The following is a 20773-nucleotide window of genomic DNA, read 5'->3' as shown; positions in this document are numbered from 1 at the left end:
GACCGGAGCCCACCCCTCAGGACCTGGGGCCAAGTCATAAACAGATTTTCCTCCATGGCTCTTAACCTGGTTCTGATCTGAATTCCCAAAGCAGAGCCCAGAAATGAGGGATCTGGGTGCCTGCTAGAGTCCCTGGGGAGGCAGACCCCGGTGCGGGGAGTAGGAGGCTAGGCTCAGGCCCCTGTGTTTTACCACCACCCCTCCAGCCCCTTTGCCTGGCTTCCTGCAAGGTAAGATTCTGGTTTCTCATCCCTACCCGTGTTACTTCAGCTCATTTTCTGCCAGCTGGTCCCCAACTCTGGAGGTCCTGTCCATCCCCAAGGGAGGGGACAGGAGCCGAGCCTCCAGAGATGCCCCAGCTCCCCCAGAAAGGACTGCATGTAAGCAGCGTGCTTGGCACTGCGCCCCCCGCTCAGGCGCTAGCTGGGCCCTCGTCGGCAGGGCCGCGCTCTCCGGGCAGCAGGGGGGCCACAGGCCTGCAGTCACTCCTGTCCCTGGGCCATGGGGAGCTGAGCACAGGCATGGGGAGGGCTGCGGCCCCCCCGGGAGCAGAGTCAGCGGGCATTGTTCTCTGTTCCTCTCTCTGTTCCCTGCTTCAGTCTCTCTGGCCATTTTTTTATTTGGGGAACCCTTGGCTTTCTGGTGACTTCTCTGTCTGCCTCTGCGCCTGCCCTGCCCGCTGCCAGAGGGCCCGCCCACCCGCTGGTGACACCGTCACTCCACCTTCCTCCACAGGGAAGCCCAAAGGCCGGCCCAGCAAGAGCTCCAAGGTGGTGTGTGAGTTCCCGGGAGTCATCAAGATCAGCGACGACAGCAGCACGGACTCCGACCTCGGTCTCGATAGTGACTTCAACTCCTCCCCGGAGTCCCTCATCGATGACGACGTCGTCATCATCGATAACCCCTCTGCCGACGACAGAGGTAGGCTCGAGGGAGACAGGACCCCTTGGTCTTCCTGCCCCTTCCCCTGGGTCCCCGGGACTTCCATAGAGGGGGCTTTGTGCCTGTCACTGGGCCTCAGGCTCCTTCTCTGTCACCTGAAGAAGTCAGGCTTGAGGTCCTTTCAGCTCCTGCATGAAGGGCAGAGTGTAGCTAGGGGTCCTTGCCCCACCAAGCATGCCCGGAACGCCATAGGGAAGCCAGCTGGCTCTCCTGTCAGCTTTCTCCTGTCTCTCAGCCTGCCCAGATCTTTTAAGACCCAGTTCAGTCCTTTCCTCTTCCAGGGATCCTTGTCTCTGCAGTTTGCTTCTGAGAAAAGACTACTCCCCTCTGGGGTCTGTGCGGGTCTGGTTTGTCTTAAAGGGCTTGTGCAGAAATGTGCCTTGCCCCAGGAGATGGCCCCATCCCATTAGAATGGTTCTCCTGTGTGTGTAACCTGGAAAGCAGAGAGCCCTTCCCTGGTGCTCCAGGTCCTGGGCCTGAGGGCTTCCCCCTCCCGGAGTCCCAGGGGTTGCAGAAGGCATTTTGCCTTGCCCCTGCCCCAAGCCCCTGCTGCTGCTCCAGTGACCGTCTAGCTTTTATGGGCCCCCTGTGTCTGGCTGTAGCCTCCTGAGGGTGGACCCAAGCCTGCCCTCCTGTAGTTTCCTCTTCTCGGTTCTGGTTCTGAACCCTGGGAAAAGAGCCCTGGCTCTGGAGTCAGGGAGGAGGCTGTACATCCCAGCATTGATATTGTAACTGGCATTATGACTCTGGACAAGTCATTTAGCATCTCTTAGCCTCAGTTGTCTCCTCTGTAAAATGAGGGAATTTGATGAGATTTTTTTTTAATATTTAAAAAAATTTATTATTTTCATTTTTCCTAATTACATTTTTTTCATTGTTTTGTTGAGAATGACTGATTATCCCCAAACATTGCTATTACTTTGTACATAGTACATTTCACTTTGCTTGAGTTCTTGGAGGACTTTCCAGGTTTTTCTGAGAGAATCCTGCTCATCATTGCCATGGGACAATAACATTCCATCATAATCACCTACCACATTTTATTCAGCCATTTCGCAATTGATGGTCATCCCCTCAGTTTCCAGGTTTTTGCCCTGAGAAAAGAGCTGCTATGAATATTTTTGTACATATAGATCCTTTTCCTTTAAAAAAAAAATATTTTGGAATTCATGCTTAATAGTGTTACTGTTAGTTCAGAGGTCATACTTGATTTTATAGTCCTTTGGGCATAGATCATATTTTTTAATCATTTATCAATTGGGACAAGGCTCTTATTTTTTTATAAATTTTATTTGGTTCCCTATATTTTTAAGAAATGAGACCCTTTATAAGAGAAACTTGCTCCAAAATTATTTTTACAATTATTCTTGCTAACTGTATTTCCTCCCACTTATTTTATTCTTCCTCTCTTTTCACTATGTCCCTCCTCCAAAGTGTTTTGCTACTGCCCATTCCTTCCCCCAATATGCCCTCACTTCTGTCACCCTCCCCTCTTCCCATATTACTTTCCTCTCCTACTTTTCTGCAGGACAAGATAGATTTCTATACCAATATTGAGTGTGTACTTTATTTTTTCTTTGAGACAATTCTGATGAGAGAGAGATTCATTCATGTCCCCTTTCCTTTCCTCTCCATCTTCCCTTCCATTGTAAAAACTTTTTCTTGCCTCTTTTATGGCAGATAATTTACACTATTGCACTTCAATTAGATGATCTTTCAAAGCTTTTCTAAAGCACAATCTTGGGAATAATAACTTTTCAGATATTTGAAAACAGTGTTATATCCCTCCTAAGTCTTCCATCCTCTGGGCTCCCTACCCCTCACCGCCAGCCTCATTCACTCTGACTTTTTACATGTCCCTCCTCCAGGTCCTTTGCACTATTATGGGTCCCAGAGGGATATCCATGGCCCTGGCGTGCTGGAAAAAGTCGAGAAACTGAAACAGGACCTTTTGGCCAAAGTCAGAGCACTGGGCAGAGATCTACCTCTCAATACCCTGGATGAACTCATCCACAAGTTTGGAGGCCCCGAGCATGTAGCGGAGGTAAGGATCCCATCGGCTGGGCCTGGTATCCTCTGCCTCTGGGGGCTGCTTTTCCAGCATAGTTAGTGGTAGGGTTCTTGCATGGGGGAATCCCTCGCCTGGCTCCAGTCCAGGCCAGAGTCCCTTGTTCTAAGTAACCCCTTAATGATTTCTTCCCATGATATGCATTACATGAGCCAGTGCTCAAAGCTGGAGGGCTTGGGCTACGGTGCTGGTTCTGGCCACACTTTCCTGTTTAGCCAGGAGGGAAGAAGACCCTGATATGGCCTGGTGTGGATTCTTGATGGCACCTCGGCCTGATTGGCCAGAGTCTGCACAGGGCTGGCTCAGGGAATGAGAAAGCAGATCGGCGTTGTGGGCCTGAGTCATCGGGCAGGAAGGTCTCCTTCAATGGAGCTGTGTCTGTCTCCTAGTCCTTCCGCCCCAGTGCTCCCAGTCCTGCACCCTAGAGTCACCCAGAGCTAGTCTGTTCCCTCTTGGCCACACCGGCCCTTCAGATGCTTGAATGGTCCCATCATGGCCTCCTAAGTCTTTACTTCTGCAGGCAAAAAGGCCCGTATTCCTCCAAGCCTAATTCCTGGGCCCCCTGCTTCCTGGTCGGCTTCCTGAATGCCCTCCGTACTGTTAGCAGTGCTGCTAAAGCTGGATACTTGGGTCAAGCAATAGGCAGAGTAACCCCTTCAAAGCAGAGGGGGCTCCCACCCTGCCACCAGATCCTGAAGGGGCCTAAAGGCTGATGTCCTCTGCTGGTCAGACCTGACCTTTGGGGAGCCAGGCCAGGAGCAGTGGAGCCAAGGAGCTCGAAGTACCAGTGGCTGTCACGTTGGGGGGCAGAGGGAAAGCTTAGCGCGAGACCCTCACGGCCCTGCCTCCTGAACCTCCCAGTGCCTCTAAAAGGAGGTCAAAGGCTCTGGCAGAAACAGGTTTTCCCTTGTAGCACTGCTCCCTCTGCTCAGCAAGAGAAGCAGGAAGGGCAACCAGCTGGGCTCATACAAGGGCAGAATTTTGGGATGAGGCCCTTGTGGACCCTCTGGTTTTATTTGGTGATTTTGTTACTGGTCAGACCTTTGACTTCACCAGCTATGGGAGCTCCTGCTGAGGACCTTCCTCTACCCTCTGAGAGAAAGCCAGACAGTAGGGTCCCCCCCACCCCGAGAGTGGCCCAGAACCCCAAGGGCCCGAGCCCATGTGCGCCACCCGTTTCTGATGCTGACTGCTCTCCGTGCTGGCTGTGTCAGGGCCCAGAACGACACTGCAGAGCCTCCCGAATGAGGCACAAGCTCCCTGGGAAGAGCTCAGCCCCCTCTTCTCCATGGGGGTGCACAAAGAATGCATGTGGGCAGTCAGAGGGAGACCCCACCAAATGGCTCCTTCCTCACACATATAGCCCAGCCCTGCCAGGAATCAGGGAGCCCACCAGCTTCAGAACTGCCTTAGAAGCATCTGGGCGCTGCCAGCGTTTGGGACGTGGGATGGGGTGTTGGGTGACCAGTCAGTCCCTCGATGCTCCCGAGCTCTCCCTCCCACGGAGCCCAGCCTTTCACAACTGAGGCTTGCACTCAGGACCTTGCCCGGGTCCCACCACCTATAAGTTTCAGAGATGGGATTCAAATCCAGGCATTCCCAACTAACTTGAGACAGTCTAAATAGACTTGAGACGCATCTAAATAGATGTGGTGCCTGGGGCCCCCTGTCCCTCCAGGGAAAAACACCTGAGGCCAGCCCAAAGGTGGCCACTTCCCAAGCCTCAGGTTTCTCCTCTGTAGTAATAATTGTATAATGGTGTTATAGAAAGCTTACAATGGGAAAAGAAAGTCTGGAACAACATTAGAGGTGGCTGTCCATTTCAGGACCTCCTCTAGCACACCGTGTGCATGTCCACCTTGCTAACAGTCTCTCCCCTCCCCTGGGATACAGATGACTGGAAGGAAAGGCCGAGTTGTGTCCAGACCAGACGGGACGGTCACTTTTGAGTCCCGCGCAGAACAGGGCCTTTCTATCGACCACGTGAACCTGAAGGAGAAGGAGCGTTTCATGAGTGGGGAGAAGGTGAGTTGGTCCTGGAGGTCATAAAGAAGCAAATGTAGACTTGAGATAAAAGGAAACCTTCCTAGTAACTATTGCTGATGGGGCTGTCTCAGGAAATGCTGAGTTCTCTCTCCCTTGAGGCCTTTGTGCCAGAAGAAAGGACCACCTCTCAGCCATGTCAGCACAGATATAGGGCTGGCCTGGACTAGATGGCCATGGATGCCCCTTCCAGCTCTGAAATGGGATCTACAAGACTCTCCGAGCTAGAAGAGAGAGCTAGAAGGGCCTAGAGAAGACTTCTGGGCAAGCTTGGGCAGTGCTCATAGGGAAGTTCCCCTCTGGGCAGTGCTCATATGGAAGTTCCCCTCTGTTTATTTTATTGGCCAGGCAATTGAGGTTAAGTAACCTGCCCAGGGTCACATAGCTAGGAGGTGTTCAGTGTCTGAGGCTGGATTTGAACCCAGGTCCTCCTGACTCCAAAGCTGGTATCCACCACATCATCTAGCTGTCCCTCATCCCCATCCCCTTCAAGTTGACCCACATTATCATTGGGTGGCTCTAGTTGTTACAGAGTTATGTTTCAGTCTGAAGTCCAAGAGCAAACCTCCATCTCGCTGGGCCACTGATCCCCCGGAGCTAACTGCCTTCACTTTTTCTGCCCACTCACACCCCCCCAAACTTTCTTTTTTTCTTGTTATGATTTTTGTTGGTGCTTTGAGGGTTCTATGCCTCGGTTACTTCTCAGAGAAACCCTTTATAACCAAGATAATAATTCTTTCCCCAAGCAATTGGGGTTAAGTGACTTGCCCAGGGTCACACAGCTGGGAAGTGTTAAGTGTCTGAGGTCAAATTTGAACTCAGGTCCTCCTGACTTCAGGGCTGGTGCTCTATTCCCTGTACCTCCCAGCTGCCCCAGCTAAGATAATTCAGCCCTACAGACAGCACAGCAGCTGCAGCTGATGGAAGCCCTCTGCCCCTGCGCTTCTCTGACTAATAAGAGACATCCTATTTCATCATTTGTTCTCTTAAATCACATTGAGCCATTGGGGATGATCTGATTTCTGCTGCCAATTAGTGTTTTTCTTTACATTATTGTAGGTGCTATGTGTCTCATTCCTTTGGTTTTCTTTCTTTTCCTTTGCTTGAGTTCATATGAGTTTTCCCAGGTTTTCAGAATCTTTCATATTTGTCATTTTTCTCAGGGCAACAGTAACTCTTTACACTCATTTTCTGCAGTTTCTTCAGTCAGTCCCCAGTGTGGGAGGGAGTCGTCGCTGGGTCCAGTTTTTTGTGACAACATGACTATTTGGATGTCTGTAGGACCTTCTTTTTACTTACAGTGCACTCACTTTATTTGAATCTCAAAGGAGAGTTAGCAGAGTAGTTGCATTGATTCCCATTTCCCAGATGAGCAAACTGTGATACTGAGGAAGGTGTGGCAGGGCCAGTACTTTACTGGCTCTTACCACCAAACCATTCATTTCCTTAAGAGAAAGGTCATAAGCGTTTAACCAGCGATTGGATTTGTCCATTCATTCATTCTTGATGGATGGCAGGCCAGGGAAGGTGGACTTAACCGATAGCCACTCACCCTCCTGCTGGTAGTTCAGCTCCTTTCATGGTATTTTTCATGAAGTTTTGGGAAAATGTATCCGGCTTGGTTAGAGCAGGCTCCAGAGAGCAGTGACTCATGTTTGGGGTCTCTCAGGTCCCTTCCGGCTCTAAATCTGTGAGAAATGGTGACATGCTCATGAGTTTAGAAGTGACCTGAAGCTCAGAGCAATAGGCCACAGCCCTGGATGGCTCACTCAGACTCCAGAAGGAGCCGGTGGGGCTGAACGTTGGGTCAGACCTGGCAGACGAGGTTTGACAGAGATAAGTGTGAGAATTCAGGTTCACAAGGACAGAAGGGGGGAGCAGGCCTAGAGAGCATTTCTGAAAAAGAACCGGGCCGTTGAGTGTTCCACAGGCTCAGTGAGAGCGTGAGGCCCAAGGAGCAAATGAGGGCTTTGGCCACAGGTGCCTGCCCAGAGTCTTGAGTGCAGACAGGGAGAGGATGACACGGAGCTGCCGGGGGGAGTGTGGGGCTCAGAGAGGGAAGGGTCTCGAGCCATGGCCCGAGGAGCACCGGCTGTCTTTGGCTCCCAAGGGCAGAATGGGGACAGTGACAGCTTTAGTCCCAGGGTTAAGAATCACTTCCCAAGAATCAGACATGGACGAGCACCTGGAGAGGAGGGGCATCCTCTTTGAGGGCTTTGAGTTGGGACTGGCAGGCCAAGGCCTGGGGCCCGATCTGGACAGCGGCCAGACGTGGGGCTGCACAGACAGCCCTAGGCCCTAGTTGGTGACTCTGAGCCAGATGGTCATTTGTCATTTGTTCTGGACTGGGCTGAATTTTGTGGGTTCTGAGCATGATGAGATTCTATGATTTGGGCAATTTAAGGAATCCCCTTCAGCTCTCAGGGAGCCCTGCGATCTCTGATGATTAACACTGGGAAGCTGACCCTGACTTGTGGTACTGTGGCCCCAGAGGGTGGATGACACAGGGGAACGATGGTGGCGGGCTCCACGGGCGGCACCCCAGATAGCTGCTATTGGGCCGTCGGACGGAATGGTGGGCTGTGGTGGAGGCTGGCTCGGCCCGGGGAGCCTCGGCTGCCTCCGGCCTCCTCTCATGTGCCCTCTCTGCCTCTCCCTCAGCTCGTTGCCATCATCTCAGAGGCCTCCAGTTCAGGGATCTCCCTGCAAGCAGACAGGCGGGTGAAGAATCAGAGGCGCCGCGTGCACATGACGCTGGAGTTACCCTGGAGCGCTGACCGGGCCATCCAGCAGTTTGGTGAGCGCTGGGGGAGGGGCTTACGCTTCTTAGGGACCCCTCATCCTGGGGCGGAAGCAGTGTCGGGAGGGGGTCCCCAACTTCATTCTGGATTGTGAGAGAAGGGAAATGCTGAACATAATCTGCCCCCTAAACTTGCCCCCCCACCACCACCTCCCCATTTCTGCTGATGGCATCACCTTCTTCCCAGTTACTCAAGCTGAAACCTCAGGATTTTCTTGGTGAGCCTTTGTGCTTCCCTCATCTCTTGTGTTCTTTTGTTCAGACATTTATTAAGCATCTGCTGTGTGCAGTGCTTGGAGCTTGGGAAAATAAAATGACTCCATGGTCCCTGCAGTCTGGGAGAGGACTTTACTTCAGATGTATTAAGAGCCCAGAGCACAGGGCCCAGGGCTGGAGACTAGACACAGGATAGCCAGGAGAGTCTGTTTTCACGAAGCTGCTTTTGGTCCTAACGGGGACATAAGCCTATGTGGTTTAAAAGAGAGAGACAAAAACTAACTGAGAGAAACAGGAGCATGGAAAGAGACAGAGTCAAAGGAGAGGGGGAGGTCTGGATTCCCGTTCGGTCCCTGCTGTGTGCCCTGGTTTTCAGATTTTCCCTGAGAGCCTCATCTCTAGCTTCTCTCCTTGGTCCTTCCTCTCTAGAATCCGTGGTCTTGGGGGTAAGACAGAAAGATGGGCACCTGTAATGGACAGAATCACAAAGAGGCAGAGGGATGGGCAAGAGGGGCTGGCCTGGGCCGTAGCAGGGATGGGGGTGATGCTAGAGTGACATTTGTAAGCTTGGGAAAGAATAATGAGTGGGGGTTTAGTTCTTCACTCAGCAGGCATTGTTTTGTTTTTTGGATTTTTTTTAAACAATAGCTTTTTATTTTCCAAATACATGCAGAGATAGTTTTCAGCATTCACCTGTGCAAAACCTTGGGTTCCAGATTTTGCTCTCTCCCTTCTCCACTGCTCCCCTCCCCTAGACTGCAAATAATCCAAGATGGGTTGAACATGGGCAGTTCTTCAATGCATATTGCCACATTTATCATTAAGCAGAGCCAGAGTAGGTCCTTTGTGGGAGGATGGCACTGTGTCTCTGCTGACAGGTCAGTGTGTGGGGTCCTGGGAGAAGTTCACTGATCACCAGAGGGGTCCGGAAAGGCTCTTTGGAGATGCTGTCACTTGAATTGGGTTTTAAGAGAGAATTAGGAAGAATTCAGGGAGTGACGAGGATGGGGGCAGTGTGCAGGCCTCAGGGACTACCTGGAGTGCCCAGGGGGCAATGGTCTGGACAAGGGAAAGGGGATCAGAGGTAGTGAGGACCCCCAGGGGATTGGGAGCAGAGGATAAGGCCTGAGCAGTCAGATCCCCCTCCCCAAGACAGTCCGCCTCTCCCACCCTCTCCCCTGGGTGACAGACAGGTGCGACTTTCTGCCTGACTCCCCTCCCTCCATTTTCCCCTTTCTCTACCCTCAGCAGAGCAGCAGAGTGATCCCCTCATTCTTGGGAAATAAAATCCTCCCACGTCTCCCTGCCTATTACTGGCTTCCCATCTAGTACTCTCCTCTACCATCTATGTGGTTTCCCTTCCAGGTCGCACACACCGATCAAACCAGATCTCGGCTCCCGAGTACGTCTTCCTGATCTCAGAACTTGCGGGCGAGAGGAGGTTTGCCTCCATCGTGGCCAAGCGTCTGGAGAGCCTGGTAAGGGTCCCACATTGTCAGGGTGAGCTCATTTACCCTCCCCAGTCGCCTTCCGCAGGGAGGCCGATTCAGGACGTAATGACTGACCAGGGCAGCTTGGGCCAGACCGCTCGTCACGGGACCGCTCTCCTCCTGTGTCCCCTTGGCCGCTGTGCCTCGGAAGCCCCTTCTCCGAAGTCCCATGAGCGTCCAGCATTTACGAAGCCTTCCGTCCTCCCGTAGTCCCCCGAAAGAAGGTTCCCTTGACAAACAGCCCTCCCGCTCTCTCACACAGGGGGCCTTGACCCACGGGGACAGAAGAGCCACTGAATCCAGAGACCTCAGCAAATACAACTTTGAGAACAAGGTAAGGGCAGGCAATCTTGTGGCAGGAGGCTTGAAAGGGCGGAACAGCTGGTGGCCCAGGCCTCTGTGGCTCAAGTCAGCAGTCGCCTCCAGATGATGGCTCAGAGGCTTACCTTAAACACTTCAGCCCCGAGTCTCATCTTCCACATCAATAAAATAGAGTTCCTAGTCCAGGCCCCTGCCACAGAGAGTGGGCTTGTAATGTTTCACAAACACGGGCCTGGACTGACTCTGCCCCCCTCGAGTTGGGCCCCACCGCAGCCACAGGCCCCTTCCCCCCTGCTGCCCGTGGGGCCGAGGCCTGACCGCTGCCATCTCCCGACAGTACGGAGCCCGTGCTTTGGACAGAGTGCTGTCCGCCATCCTGAACCAGTCCGAGAACAAAGTCCCTCTGCCCAAGCACTATCCGGGAGGAGACGCCGCCTTCTTCCGAGGTGAGCCTGGGGGGAGGGGAAGGAAGGGGCTGGAACAGGGGACACCAGGCCTCATGCAGGCCTCTCAAGAGGGACCCCCAGAATGAGGGCGAGCAGCCTGGGCCCCCGGGGCACCTGGGAGTTCTTGTCCCACCCCCGAAGATCAGTTTATTCCATCCATGTTCATGTAACGTTCACGTTACTGGGCCAGGTGGAGCCCCCACTGTGGGATAACCTCCAGGGAGGGGCCCACGGCCAGCTTAGGAGCTGCTCCCATCCTTCAGGGGCTTTTCACTGTCAGACTGAGGGGGAGCGCAGTGCCAGGCCCGCAGCCGGTGAGATCCAGGGAGTCTTGACTGCCCGCCTCAGTTTCCTCCTCTCTAAATGGGGACAGTACCACCTCCTCCCCCTCCCCCTCAGAGTTTGTTGTGAGGCTAGGATGAGACCAAGTCTGTGAAGTGCTTTATGTGTCGGTGGGGATTAATTTGCCAAGCAAAGCAGCTCCTGGAGGCCATAGGGCAACCCCAAACCCGGCCGCCAGCTTCCCCTCTGCCTAGTGTAGGAGAGGGCAGGGGGCAGGGACAGAGGGGAACTGAGCAGTCTGGGCCAGGGAGAGAATCCGGGGACCAGGCCGGTCTGCCAGGGACTTAGAGCTCCACCTGGGAGGCAAGGGAGAGACAGAGACAGAGAAGGAGAGACAGAGACGGAGAGAGGTGAGAGACTAAAAGGACCAGATAAATTTAAAGAAATCACAAAACTGCCCCCCTGTGCTGTCACACTGTGGTGTGCAGGGGGACTCTGAGCTCCCCAAGGGGCTGATTGTTGAGCCAAGCTTAGGGAAGAGTCTGGCGATGGAGGGGAGGTTGTACAAGGACCAGCCTGGTTAGCGGGTAGAGAGGCTGGGCCCCAGGTGGAGAACGGCGGCTCTGGAAGGCAGGGGCTCCTCCAACCCCAGGGAAATCAGGAATATTGAAGCAGAGGCCGAGCTCAGTTCTGGCCTAGGTAGAATGAGGTCATAGTCAAGGAAGACTTCCTGGAGGAGACAGCCTTGGAGGCTGGGCTTGGAGAGGAGAGGACAGGACTCTGATTCTTTCCAGAGAAGCCAGACTGGGCTGGGTCAGGGTCTTGCTCGCCATTGGGGGTGGGGGTGGGGAGCTGCCACCAATCCCCTCGGGCCTGTCGTTGCAGAGATGAAACAGGGCCTGCTCTCCGTGGGGATCTGCTGCAGGGAGATGAAGTTTGGCTGCATCGCTATCGAGAAGGGTGAGTGCCAAGGAGGAGGTGAGCCTGGCAGTGCCTGCCGATGTGCCCCTTCCCCATCTCAGAGCCTTCGGGGTGGCCATCGTTCCCCAAGCCACTCCCCGCTCTGTCCTTCTCACGCAAACATACACTGCCCTGCTTCACCCTGTGACTTCTCTGTGACTAGGGAGAACAAATACTGAACATCTCCTAAAGGGCAATACAGTGTGTAGGGAAAAGCCCTGAACTCCAGAGCACTGTGTTCGAATCCTGGCTGCATGAGCTCAGGTCCCCTGAGTTCTCATTTGTGAACCTACTTCCTGGCTCTGCTGCCCTTGGAGCAAGTGAGCCGCTGCATAGGGGATCATGGGCGCTCTGGAGTCAGAAGGACCCGAGCCCAGACCCTCAGAGACTCAGTCGCTGTGTGATCTTGGGCATCTTGTCTGCCTTAGTTTCCTCATTTGCAAAATGAGAATTAGAACATCTGCCTCCTAGGGTGGTTGTAAAGAACTAGTGAGATAATGCTTCCCAAGCCCCTGGAGACTTTAGAGCTGAAGGGCTGGATGTTGTCACCATCACTGCAGGGCAGCCTCAGAGCCAGAGTCCTAGGCTGCTCCAGGGGTCGCAATGCCCCCTGCCCAAAGAGAGGGAGTCCCCTCCTCAGGGGGTGACACTCCAGGTCCCTTCGCACCTCTGCATCCCAGCTCTAGAACGGAGTGACCCCTCCACTGAGTGACCCCGCCCATCCTTGCTGGCGCCTGTGGGAGGCCGGGACCAGGTCTGGGGGGAGGTCTCTGGGGTTTCCAGGCTCTGTATGAGCGCTCCAGATGGAACAGGGGCTGGCGGGGGATGCCTGCCCCACGCTCTGGGTTTGAGCTGCCTCCTCTCGCCCATCCCCTCCTAGACTGCTCCATCACCAAGTTTCTGAACCGCATCCTGGGCTTGGAGGTGCACAAGCAGAACACCCTCTTCCAGTACTTCTCCGACACCTTCGACTACCTGATCGAGAAGGACAAGAAAGAGGGCAAATATGACATGGGCATCTTGGGTAAGAGGAGAGATTGCATTGTTGGGGCCCCTGCAGGTGGGACTTGGGGAGCCACCCACCTTCCCTCCTTTTATGGGGAAAGAGCATCCAGGCAGCAGAATAGCTGAAATCCCCACTCACACCTTCTGAGACGTCATGGACTTCGCTGAATCCCGGGCCAGGCCAAAACAAAAAGTCCCCAAAGTAGGCAACCTCGTGAAGCATCCTTCTGCAAGGGACGGCTCCCCTGTGAAGGGTGATGTCCATGGGGCAAACTCATTAATACACAAATGTCGCCTGTCCAGGAGGGATAGCTGTCCCATTCAGCAACAGAGTCCTAATCCAAAGACAGTCTGACAGGCCAGAACACCTAATAAGACAAAACTGAATGGCAATAAACATAGAATCTTACATTTGGTAAAATTGAGTAGGTTTATTTTGATTGTTATTATTTTTGCAAATTTTTGATGTGGCCTGTGCTTCAGAGAAACATAGTTATCTCATTTATCCCTCCTCCATCCCATATCACAGATAATATGTTTAAAGAGGAAAAAAATCAGCCCAGTGATTGAGAAAAATCTAAACACTGTGCAGTGTGAAATACCTGTCAAGGTTCTACCTCCCCAGAGGACAGTGGCTTGGGAATAAACTCATATATCTCCTCTTTTCAGTGCTGTTTGATCCTTAGAATTCCCTTTGGGAGTCTGTGGGTGTGTTGGGGGGGGGGGGGATTGGAGATCCTTCCATTTACATTGTTGTAGTCACTGTATATGTTACTTTATTAGCTCAGCTTGTTTTGTACTGCATGGAGTTCATATACTCTTTTCCTAGTTTTCTCTATTATCATCACATGCATTATTCTTATAGCAAAATAATATTACATTCATGAACCACAATTTGGATGTCCATTCCCTGGTTAATGGATGTCCATTTTGTTTCCAGTTCTTTAGACAAATATTTTGGATTATATCAGAGTAGTGTATAGGAACTTCTTGTCAGCGTCTTCTTTTGATATACTAGGCTTTGTGATGAAGTTTCTAGTTCAAAAGTAATGGACATTTCAGTCACTTAATTTGTATAGTTCCAAATTACTTTCCACAACAGCTATAGCATTTCATACCTCCACCAACAATGGTTTTTCACAGCCACTCCAGCATTGACTATTACCTTTTTGGGGATCATTTTTACCGATTTGCAGGTTGTGAGGTAAAACTTCTGGGTTGTTTTGATTTGCATTTTTCATATTTTTAGTGATTTGGAGCATTTTTTTTCCCCATGTGGTTGTGGGTACTTTGCAGTTTTCCTTTTGAGAACTCTGTATTTTGAAAATAAAAAGCTGGTCTTAAAATTTTTTAAAAATAGAGCAACAAATAAGAAAAAACTCTTTTGTTACCTTAGATTTTCCTTTGTTTGTGAATCCTGTTTTCTGATCTTGTTTATTTCCTCTATGACCTCCCTCTCTATATCATTCTTTTGATAATGGATCTTTTTCCTTTAAAAAAGAGAGAGAGACAGAGAGAGAGAACGAACACTATTTGCTCCTATCCTGTGACCACTCTTTATTGTGTATATTTTTTGGGTACCAAAACCTTCTTAGAGAAATTTGGTACAAGTGTGTTTTTCCCCATGGGCCCTTTCCCTTCTTACCTTAACCACAGTCCAGGACAGTAGGAGGAGTGGCCAAGTGAGATGTCGGGTAGGAGATGTTGCCATAAAACCATCCCTGTGCGTTTGCGCGGTAGCCTGACTAGCAGGGAGTGAGCTGGTAATGCTCATTAAGGGTCATGCTCGTTAAGGAGTCCTTGCCTTCGAGAGGAGCTGGCCCCTCTGGGCAGCCACTGGGAGGGGGCCCAGGGGCTGGCCCTGCCATCTGCGCTGTGACCCCCAAATCCCTCACTTGTATCTCACTCCTTCTCTTAGACCTGGCCCCGGGCATTGATGAGATCTATGAGGAAAGCCAACAGGAGTTCCAAACCCCTGGTCACCCCCAGGATGGGCAGGTCGTGTTTTACAAGGTAATAGGGGGCAGCCGGGAGGGCACTTAACACTTCCTAGCTGTGTGACCCTGATCAAGTCCCTGAACCCCAACTGCTTAAACTACCACAAGCTGCGGCCTGTCTGGGCATCCACTCCCCAGGAGCCCCAGATTCGGCCTCTTCCTCACAGTCTTGACTGGGATGTCCTGAGCCCCCCATCTGTCCACAGCACACCTGCCCCTCACTCTGGCTGTGCCTCCCATCAGAGGGGCCTAGCTTGAAGGGAGAGGCTCAGCTGCCAGGCTCAGGTCCAAGTCCCACCAGATCAGTGAGCCAGAGCAGACCACGTGGCCTTTCTGACCCTCAATGTGGAGAACCTCATCAGGTTGTTTCAGAGATTTTAAAAAAGGCTTTTCCTAAAACACCCTTTGTGCTGCCCACCTTGTCTGAAGAGCTGTCCAGCTCCACCTAGAGGCCATACAGATGAGGCTCAGGCCCCGGAGCCCAGAGGTTTGGAGCCCAGAGGCCCAGAGCCCAGAGGTTTGGAGCCCAGAAGCTGGAGCCCAGAGGCCAGAGCCCAGAGACGGAGCCCAGAGGTTCAGAGCCCAGAGGCCAGAGCCCAGAGGTTCGGAGCCTGGAGCCCAGAGGCCTGGCCTGTCCCCTTAGCTCTGCCCCCAATGGACCTTGGGCAGATGCCTTCAGCCTCCACTCCACGACCTCCCAAGGTGTCCTAGACTTGGACAATACTGACCGTGGCTTCCTGGGAAGGGTAGGGTGATGTGGAAGGTAGCAGGCTGGTAATGGGGCATCATTGTTACCCTGTGTGCTCACAGATCAGTGTTGACCGGGGCTTGAAGTGGGAAGAGGCCTATGGGAAATCGCTCAAGATGACCGGCCCTTATGATGGCTTTTACCTGTCCTACAAGGTGAGCCGGAACGCCGACCTCCCTGCCCGGGGAAGGTGTGGGGCCCATTCTCAGAGACTGTCCTGCTTGTCCTGCCCCTGGCTCAGAGGCAGCCTGGCCTGCCTACAGTCCCCAAGCTCACACATGGCCCCCAGGGGCCAGGGGCACCTCCCTGAGCCCTTGCTCAGACAAGTCAATTTCTCATTGGAGCCCCCGTTTCTTCAAAGTGTCAGAGGGTGGTGGGCTGTGTCACCTTCCAGCAGCAGCACAGGGCGGGGCAAAGCCCACCTTGGGACTCTCGCTGGAAAGCAAGGGTCAGAGAAGGAAGGGCTCCCAGCTCAGATGGGGGGGGTGGGAGCAGCCAGGGAGAGGGCCCTGGACCCCCCAGGCTCCCTGGGTCTCAGTTTCTCCATTTGTAAAATGATGGGGGGAGGGGCTGAACTTGAGGATCTCCAAGGACCCTTCCACTCCAAATCTCTGTTGTCTGGGCATTGCCAGGACTTCCATTTCCCTCTGGGATCTGAGTTTTCCCATCTACTCCAAGAGTGCTGGAGCTCTGCCCACCTCCCCCTTTGACCTTTCCTGCTTCTAGGTTCGAGGCAACAGGAAAACCTGCCTGCTGGCTGAGCAGAGCCACGGGAAGCACTTCATCCTGTACAAACCCAACATCGGCAAGCAGAGCCAGCCCGAGAGCCTGGACAGCCTGTGCAGGAAGTTCCGGCGGGTGAGTGATGGGCCGAGGGCCCCCTCCCCAGCCCTGCGCTTGCCTTCCCAAAGGAAAAGAGAGAGGGGGAGATGCCCGCAGGCAAGGAGAGGTTGGGTACCTCTGGGCGCTCCCCAGACACAAAGCCCTGCCTGCTCCAGGTCTGGGGGGGTTGGGAGCAGCAAGAACCCGGGTCACTTCCTGGGGAGGGGCGGCCCTTAAGTCCGCATTCGGTAAGTCAGTGAGCAGCAGAGGGCCCAGGGACAAAGCTGGAACCTTGCCCTCCAGGGGCCCACCTCCTGCTGGGGATGATGAGACCTGTCTGCCCCTTCCCCACTCTGCTGCTGGTACAGCCCCTCCCGCCCTTTGCCCCCTCCTGCACCTGAGGCCACAGGTTTGAATCCTTGTGCACCCTGCTGGCGGGGCCGGGGCCAGGGGTCGGAGTCCCTGCCCGGAATGCAGCCCCCTTCGGTCACCAGCTCGTAGGGATGACTGGGACTGCCGTGTTTCTGCGGCTCACACCCCCACTCTGGGAGGCATCTGCCATTATGGGGGCCAAAGGGCCCCCTGGCACGTGGGGAGACCCTGAGGGGGAGGGGCCTGCAGTGAGTCAGGGGCAGGGCTGGGATGCCCTGAATGGCCGTGGCCTTCCCTGCAGGCCCCAGAGCATGAGTGACGCTCCCGGGGGCCTTCCTCTGCAGGTGGCAGCCGAAGATGCCAAAGAGCACTGGGAGAATAACTACACCTTCTCTCTGAAGCACTGTAGCCACGTCGTCTGGTGAGTCAGGGGGACGCGGCACGGGGCCCCCTCCCCCCTGCAGACCCTTCCTCCAGGAAGCCTCCCGGGCCCCGGAGGCCCCCAGGAGCAGCAGGGGGAGCTGGCTGGCGGTCAGAGCAACCCCTGAAGAGTAAAGCAGCCCCCGAGGGCGTGGGAGACGGGAGGGGGGGGCGTGTGATGGGCCCTGAGGACAGAGAATGAGCCAGGGCTGGAGGGGGCAGAGAACGGGGCTCCGTCCGCCGCCTGACCCTGCTCGCTCCCGCCAGGAACCGGCACTGCAAAGTGGTCCAGGAGGGCAAGGAGTGCCTGCAGGGCGCCCGCCTGCGCCACTACCACATGCTGTGCGGGGCCCTGCTGCGCGTCTGGAGCCGCATCGCCAGCATCATCGCCGAGGTCACCAGCAGCAGCTACCTGCAGATCGTGAGGCTCAAGACCAAGGACAAGAAGAAGCAAGTTGGTGAGCTGGGCATCTTCTGGGCGGGGAGGGGTCGGGGACAGGGTGGGGCGGGGTCTGGGGCGGAGCCAGGTGGGGAGGGATGGGGCGGAGCCGGGCGCAGCTGGCACTGAGCCTGGGGACGGGTCTCTGGCAGGGATCAAGATCCCCGAGAGCTGCGTGCCCAAGGTGCTGGAGGAGCTGAAGCAGATGGACACCGACGTGAAGCGGAAACAGGCCCGCGCCGCCCAGCCCATGGGGCTCCCGGACCCCCTGCCCCCGCCCTTCCAGGCGGCCCTGCTGGGCTCCTGGCCCCCCCTCTCCATGCACTCCAACCCCACCGAGGTCTTGGACCTGACCTCCAGTCCCCTGGACGATGGCCTCCCCGGCGGGCTCCTGGGCCTGGACTCGGCAGGCCTGCCTTTCTCCCCCCAGGCCCCTCAGCTGAGCCTGCCCCCGCCCAGGTTCGCCTTCCCCCCGCCTCTGGACAGATCGGGGCCCAGCCTGCCCAGCAGCCACCCACTGCCCCCCCACGAACCCTTGCCTCTCCTGCAGCTTCGGCCCCCTCCGGAAGACCTCACCTCCCAGGGGGACATCAATTTCAAGGAGATCCTGGAAGACATGTTGAGGTCCTTGAACGTGGTTCCCCCCGAGGCCCCCCTGGGCCTGGAGCGCCAGAGTGTCATCCAGTTCAGCCCCCCCTTCACAAACTCCTAGGGCTGGGAGCCGGCACCCTCCCTTTATCCCCCAGGGGGCTGAGGGGGGCAGGAGCCCTGCTTCTCTGGGAGTGTTAGGGCGGGAGCAGGAAGGAGTGGACAGGTGACTAGGAAACAACAGAGTTCCTTTTAAAACAAAACAAAAATTTATTTATATATAATATACATTCACACATCTATATAAATATAAATTTTTTATGTTATATATTAAGGGTAGGGGACTGGATGGATTGGCATCCAATGGCTGAGGCCTCCCAACTCTGTGATTTCCCCTCCCCCTTCTCCAGTCACGCCGTTGTTAAGTCATTGCCTGTGTTTGGGGTGGCAAGGATAAATGACCTGACTCCCTCCCCCCCACCCCATTCTCCACTGTCAGGTAGACTACTGAGGGGGAAGGGCCAAGGCGAGGGCACCCTCACACACACCCCGAACACTCGGGAGCAGGGAGCACAGGGAAGGGCCATCCCTCCCAGTTACCCCACACTGACTTCCCAGGGCCCGAACCCAGGCTCACCCCCCTCCCCCCAGGTGCCCTCTGCAGAAAGAGCTGAGAATCCCCGCAGGAGATCTGAGAGGCAGGACCACCACCATGCCCAGCCCCCTCCCTTCGGAGAGGCTAGAAGGAGCCAGGACCAGAACCTGGGGGTCCCGTGCCCCCACTCAGGAGCCTTGGCACTTCTCTGATTTCCCTACTCCTCAGAAAAGCTAGGGAATCCCCTGGTTGGGTTTGATCAGCCAGAGGAGAGGGAGGACATCCTCAGTGGCAGCATCATGCTCAGCCCCTCTCCTTTTGCCTCTGGGCATCCTGGCAGCTCCTCTGCCAGCCCAGGGTCCCCTCAGGTTCCTGGAGCCCCTGCCCATTCCCTGAGATGTCTGGGTCAGGCACTGTCAGGAACTGTCTGCCAGGGAAGCCAAGCTTCAGGTTTTCTCTGCCCTTCTAAAGGGGCCCTCATTTTCCCTAAAAAGAATTGTGGGATCTCAGTGCTTGACGAGACCTTAGAGATCATCTGATCAGGCCCCCCTCTTTTTACAGACAGGGAAACTGAGGCTCAGGGCTCTCCCTGCCCCACGATTGGCTTTCTGCCTCCCTTTCCCAACTTCTCTGTTTTTGCTTTCCCTTGAGAAATCGGGGTGCAGCTGGCCCCGGAGAGAGGAAGGGGTGGGAAACAGACAGCAGACAGTGATGGCAAATCCCCCTTCTAGTCTGCACCCCATTTTCTAGGACTGACAGATGGCTTGTCCTGGCTGGCTCTCTTTCACCACTGTTTCCTCCTCACTTTTTCAGGGGGAGGAAGGATGGGCTCCGGGGGTGCCGAGTGAATGAGTTTCAGGGAGCAGTGGCCAGGTTTGATCCGGATTTCTCTTCCCTGGGTGCCCACCTCTTCCCCTGCCCTTGTGCCCAAAGGGCAGCAAAGGGACCTTGCCGCCTCTTCTCTTCCAGGGCAGCACCATTCTGCTCCTCCTCTTCCTCCTCCCTCTCTATTTATGATGTCCCCTCCCCAGCGCTGGGAAAATCTGGCACGGCTGCCAGACCCCCCCCAGAACTGCGGGAGCTGTAAACTCAGGAAAAACCGAAGGTGCTCTCCCCCTCTCACTGCCTCCGCCCCGCCCCACCCCCACGAGCAGGATGCTTTTCATGGGTGAACCCCACCACCGCCGCCTTTTAATATATGCAATTCTCTCCTCTAACCGTATAGCACCTTCACCCCCTGACCCCAGGACAGGCAGGGTCAAATATCCGTCACTGGGGATCTCGCCCCTAAGTTATTGCCTCGGTCCTGCTGATGGCGTGTCGTGTGTGAGTGTGCGCGCGTGAGTGTGCGAGCGAGAGCGCCTCGTGTCACCCCTCCCTCTGTGCACTTTGGAATCTGCTTGTTATGTTGGGCCTTCTTGGATTTCTATGTGTATTTATAATTAATTGAAATGTATATATGTAAAGATTTTTTTTTTAGAACATGTGCCTTTTGACTAATTCCTACATTTTCTACTTGTACCTTACCTTGAAGAATAATTTTGCATTCATTCTGCTCAGTAAAGATGGAAACTCGGGCCACCCTGTGCTGTTTGTCCAGTCGGGAGTCCCTCCTGTCCCCAACTTCCCTGCTAGGGATTCTGGGAGGGACAGTGAGAGGGCAGGTCTGGGGATCCTTGTCTCATCAGTGAGATGAGAGGTTTTCTTTGGACCACTGCAGCCTAACTTCACAAATCCAAGGGATGCTAGAGAGTGGGTAGGCGTTCCCTCATTTTACAGAAGGAAAAGAAGTTGGGAAATGGCCTTGTTGAAGGTCACCCAGAAGGTCCGCGGCAGTCGGGACTAGGAGGCCGTAGGCTTGACCCTTCTCATCACAGCGGCCCGAGGGGCCGCACCCCAAGGGGATGATCCAGACGGAGGGCAAGCCCCCAATAGCCAGCGTTGCTGAAGTGCAGAGCATGCGTCATGCCAAATCCTGGGGTACCCAGCAAGGCCAAACTCGTCCCTGCCCTCAAGAAGCTCTCATGCTAATAGGGGAACAAGCGTTCAGACAAGCTACAGCCGAGATAAATCGGGAATAGGGAGAGGAGGGAAGGCCCCAGAACTGAAGGGGTTCAAGAAAGGCTTCCTGGAGAAGGGGGTCTTAGCTGGGACTTGAAAGGAGCCAGGAGGCAGCTGTGAGGAGAGAGCGTAGGGTCCGAAGGTCCCCGAGCCTTGAG

The 20773-nt window shown here is 54.5% G+C and overlaps 1 protein-coding gene across 4 annotated transcripts in view; it reads left to right on the top strand.

Annotated features, from left to right (window-relative positions):
* Positions 1 to 20133, top strand: part of SBNO2 (strawberry notch homolog 2) — a 193958-nt gene extending 173825 nt beyond the window's left edge. For all 4 annotated transcript variants that reach the window (XM_031948032.1, XM_031948036.1, XM_031948033.1 and 1 more), the window contains 15 exons: positions 736 to 921; positions 2811 to 2986; positions 4904 to 5035; positions 7715 to 7850; positions 9435 to 9547; positions 9822 to 9893; positions 10218 to 10326; positions 11494 to 11568; positions 12449 to 12592; positions 14492 to 14586; positions 15381 to 15473; positions 16045 to 16176; positions 16857 to 16933; positions 17200 to 17390; positions 17524 to 20133. In XM_031948032.1, the coding sequence (XP_031803892.1) occupies positions 736 to 921; positions 2811 to 2986; positions 4904 to 5035; positions 7715 to 7850; positions 9435 to 9547; positions 9822 to 9893; positions 10218 to 10326; positions 11494 to 11568; positions 12449 to 12592; positions 14492 to 14586; positions 15381 to 15473; positions 16045 to 16176; positions 16857 to 16933; positions 17200 to 17390; positions 17524 to 18083 (2291 nt within the window). In that variant the 3' untranslated portion in view covers positions 18084 to 20133. The remainder of the gene's footprint in view (positions 1 to 735; positions 922 to 2810; positions 2987 to 4903; positions 5036 to 7714; positions 7851 to 9434; positions 9548 to 9821; positions 9894 to 10217; positions 10327 to 11493; positions 11569 to 12448; positions 12593 to 14491; positions 14587 to 15380; positions 15474 to 16044; positions 16177 to 16856; positions 16934 to 17199; positions 17391 to 17523) is intronic.
* The last annotated feature ends 640 nt before the right edge of the window (positions 20134 to 20773 follow it).

Source organism: Sarcophilus harrisii, chromosome 1 (genome assembly GCF_902635505.1).
Source record: "Sarcophilus harrisii chromosome 1, mSarHar1.11, whole genome shotgun sequence".
Taxonomy (NCBI): Eukaryota; Metazoa; Chordata; class Mammalia; order Dasyuromorphia; family Dasyuridae; genus Sarcophilus; species Sarcophilus harrisii.
The sequence above is the reverse complement of the archived record's forward strand: the minus strand, read 5'-3'. Positions and strand labels throughout refer to the sequence as shown.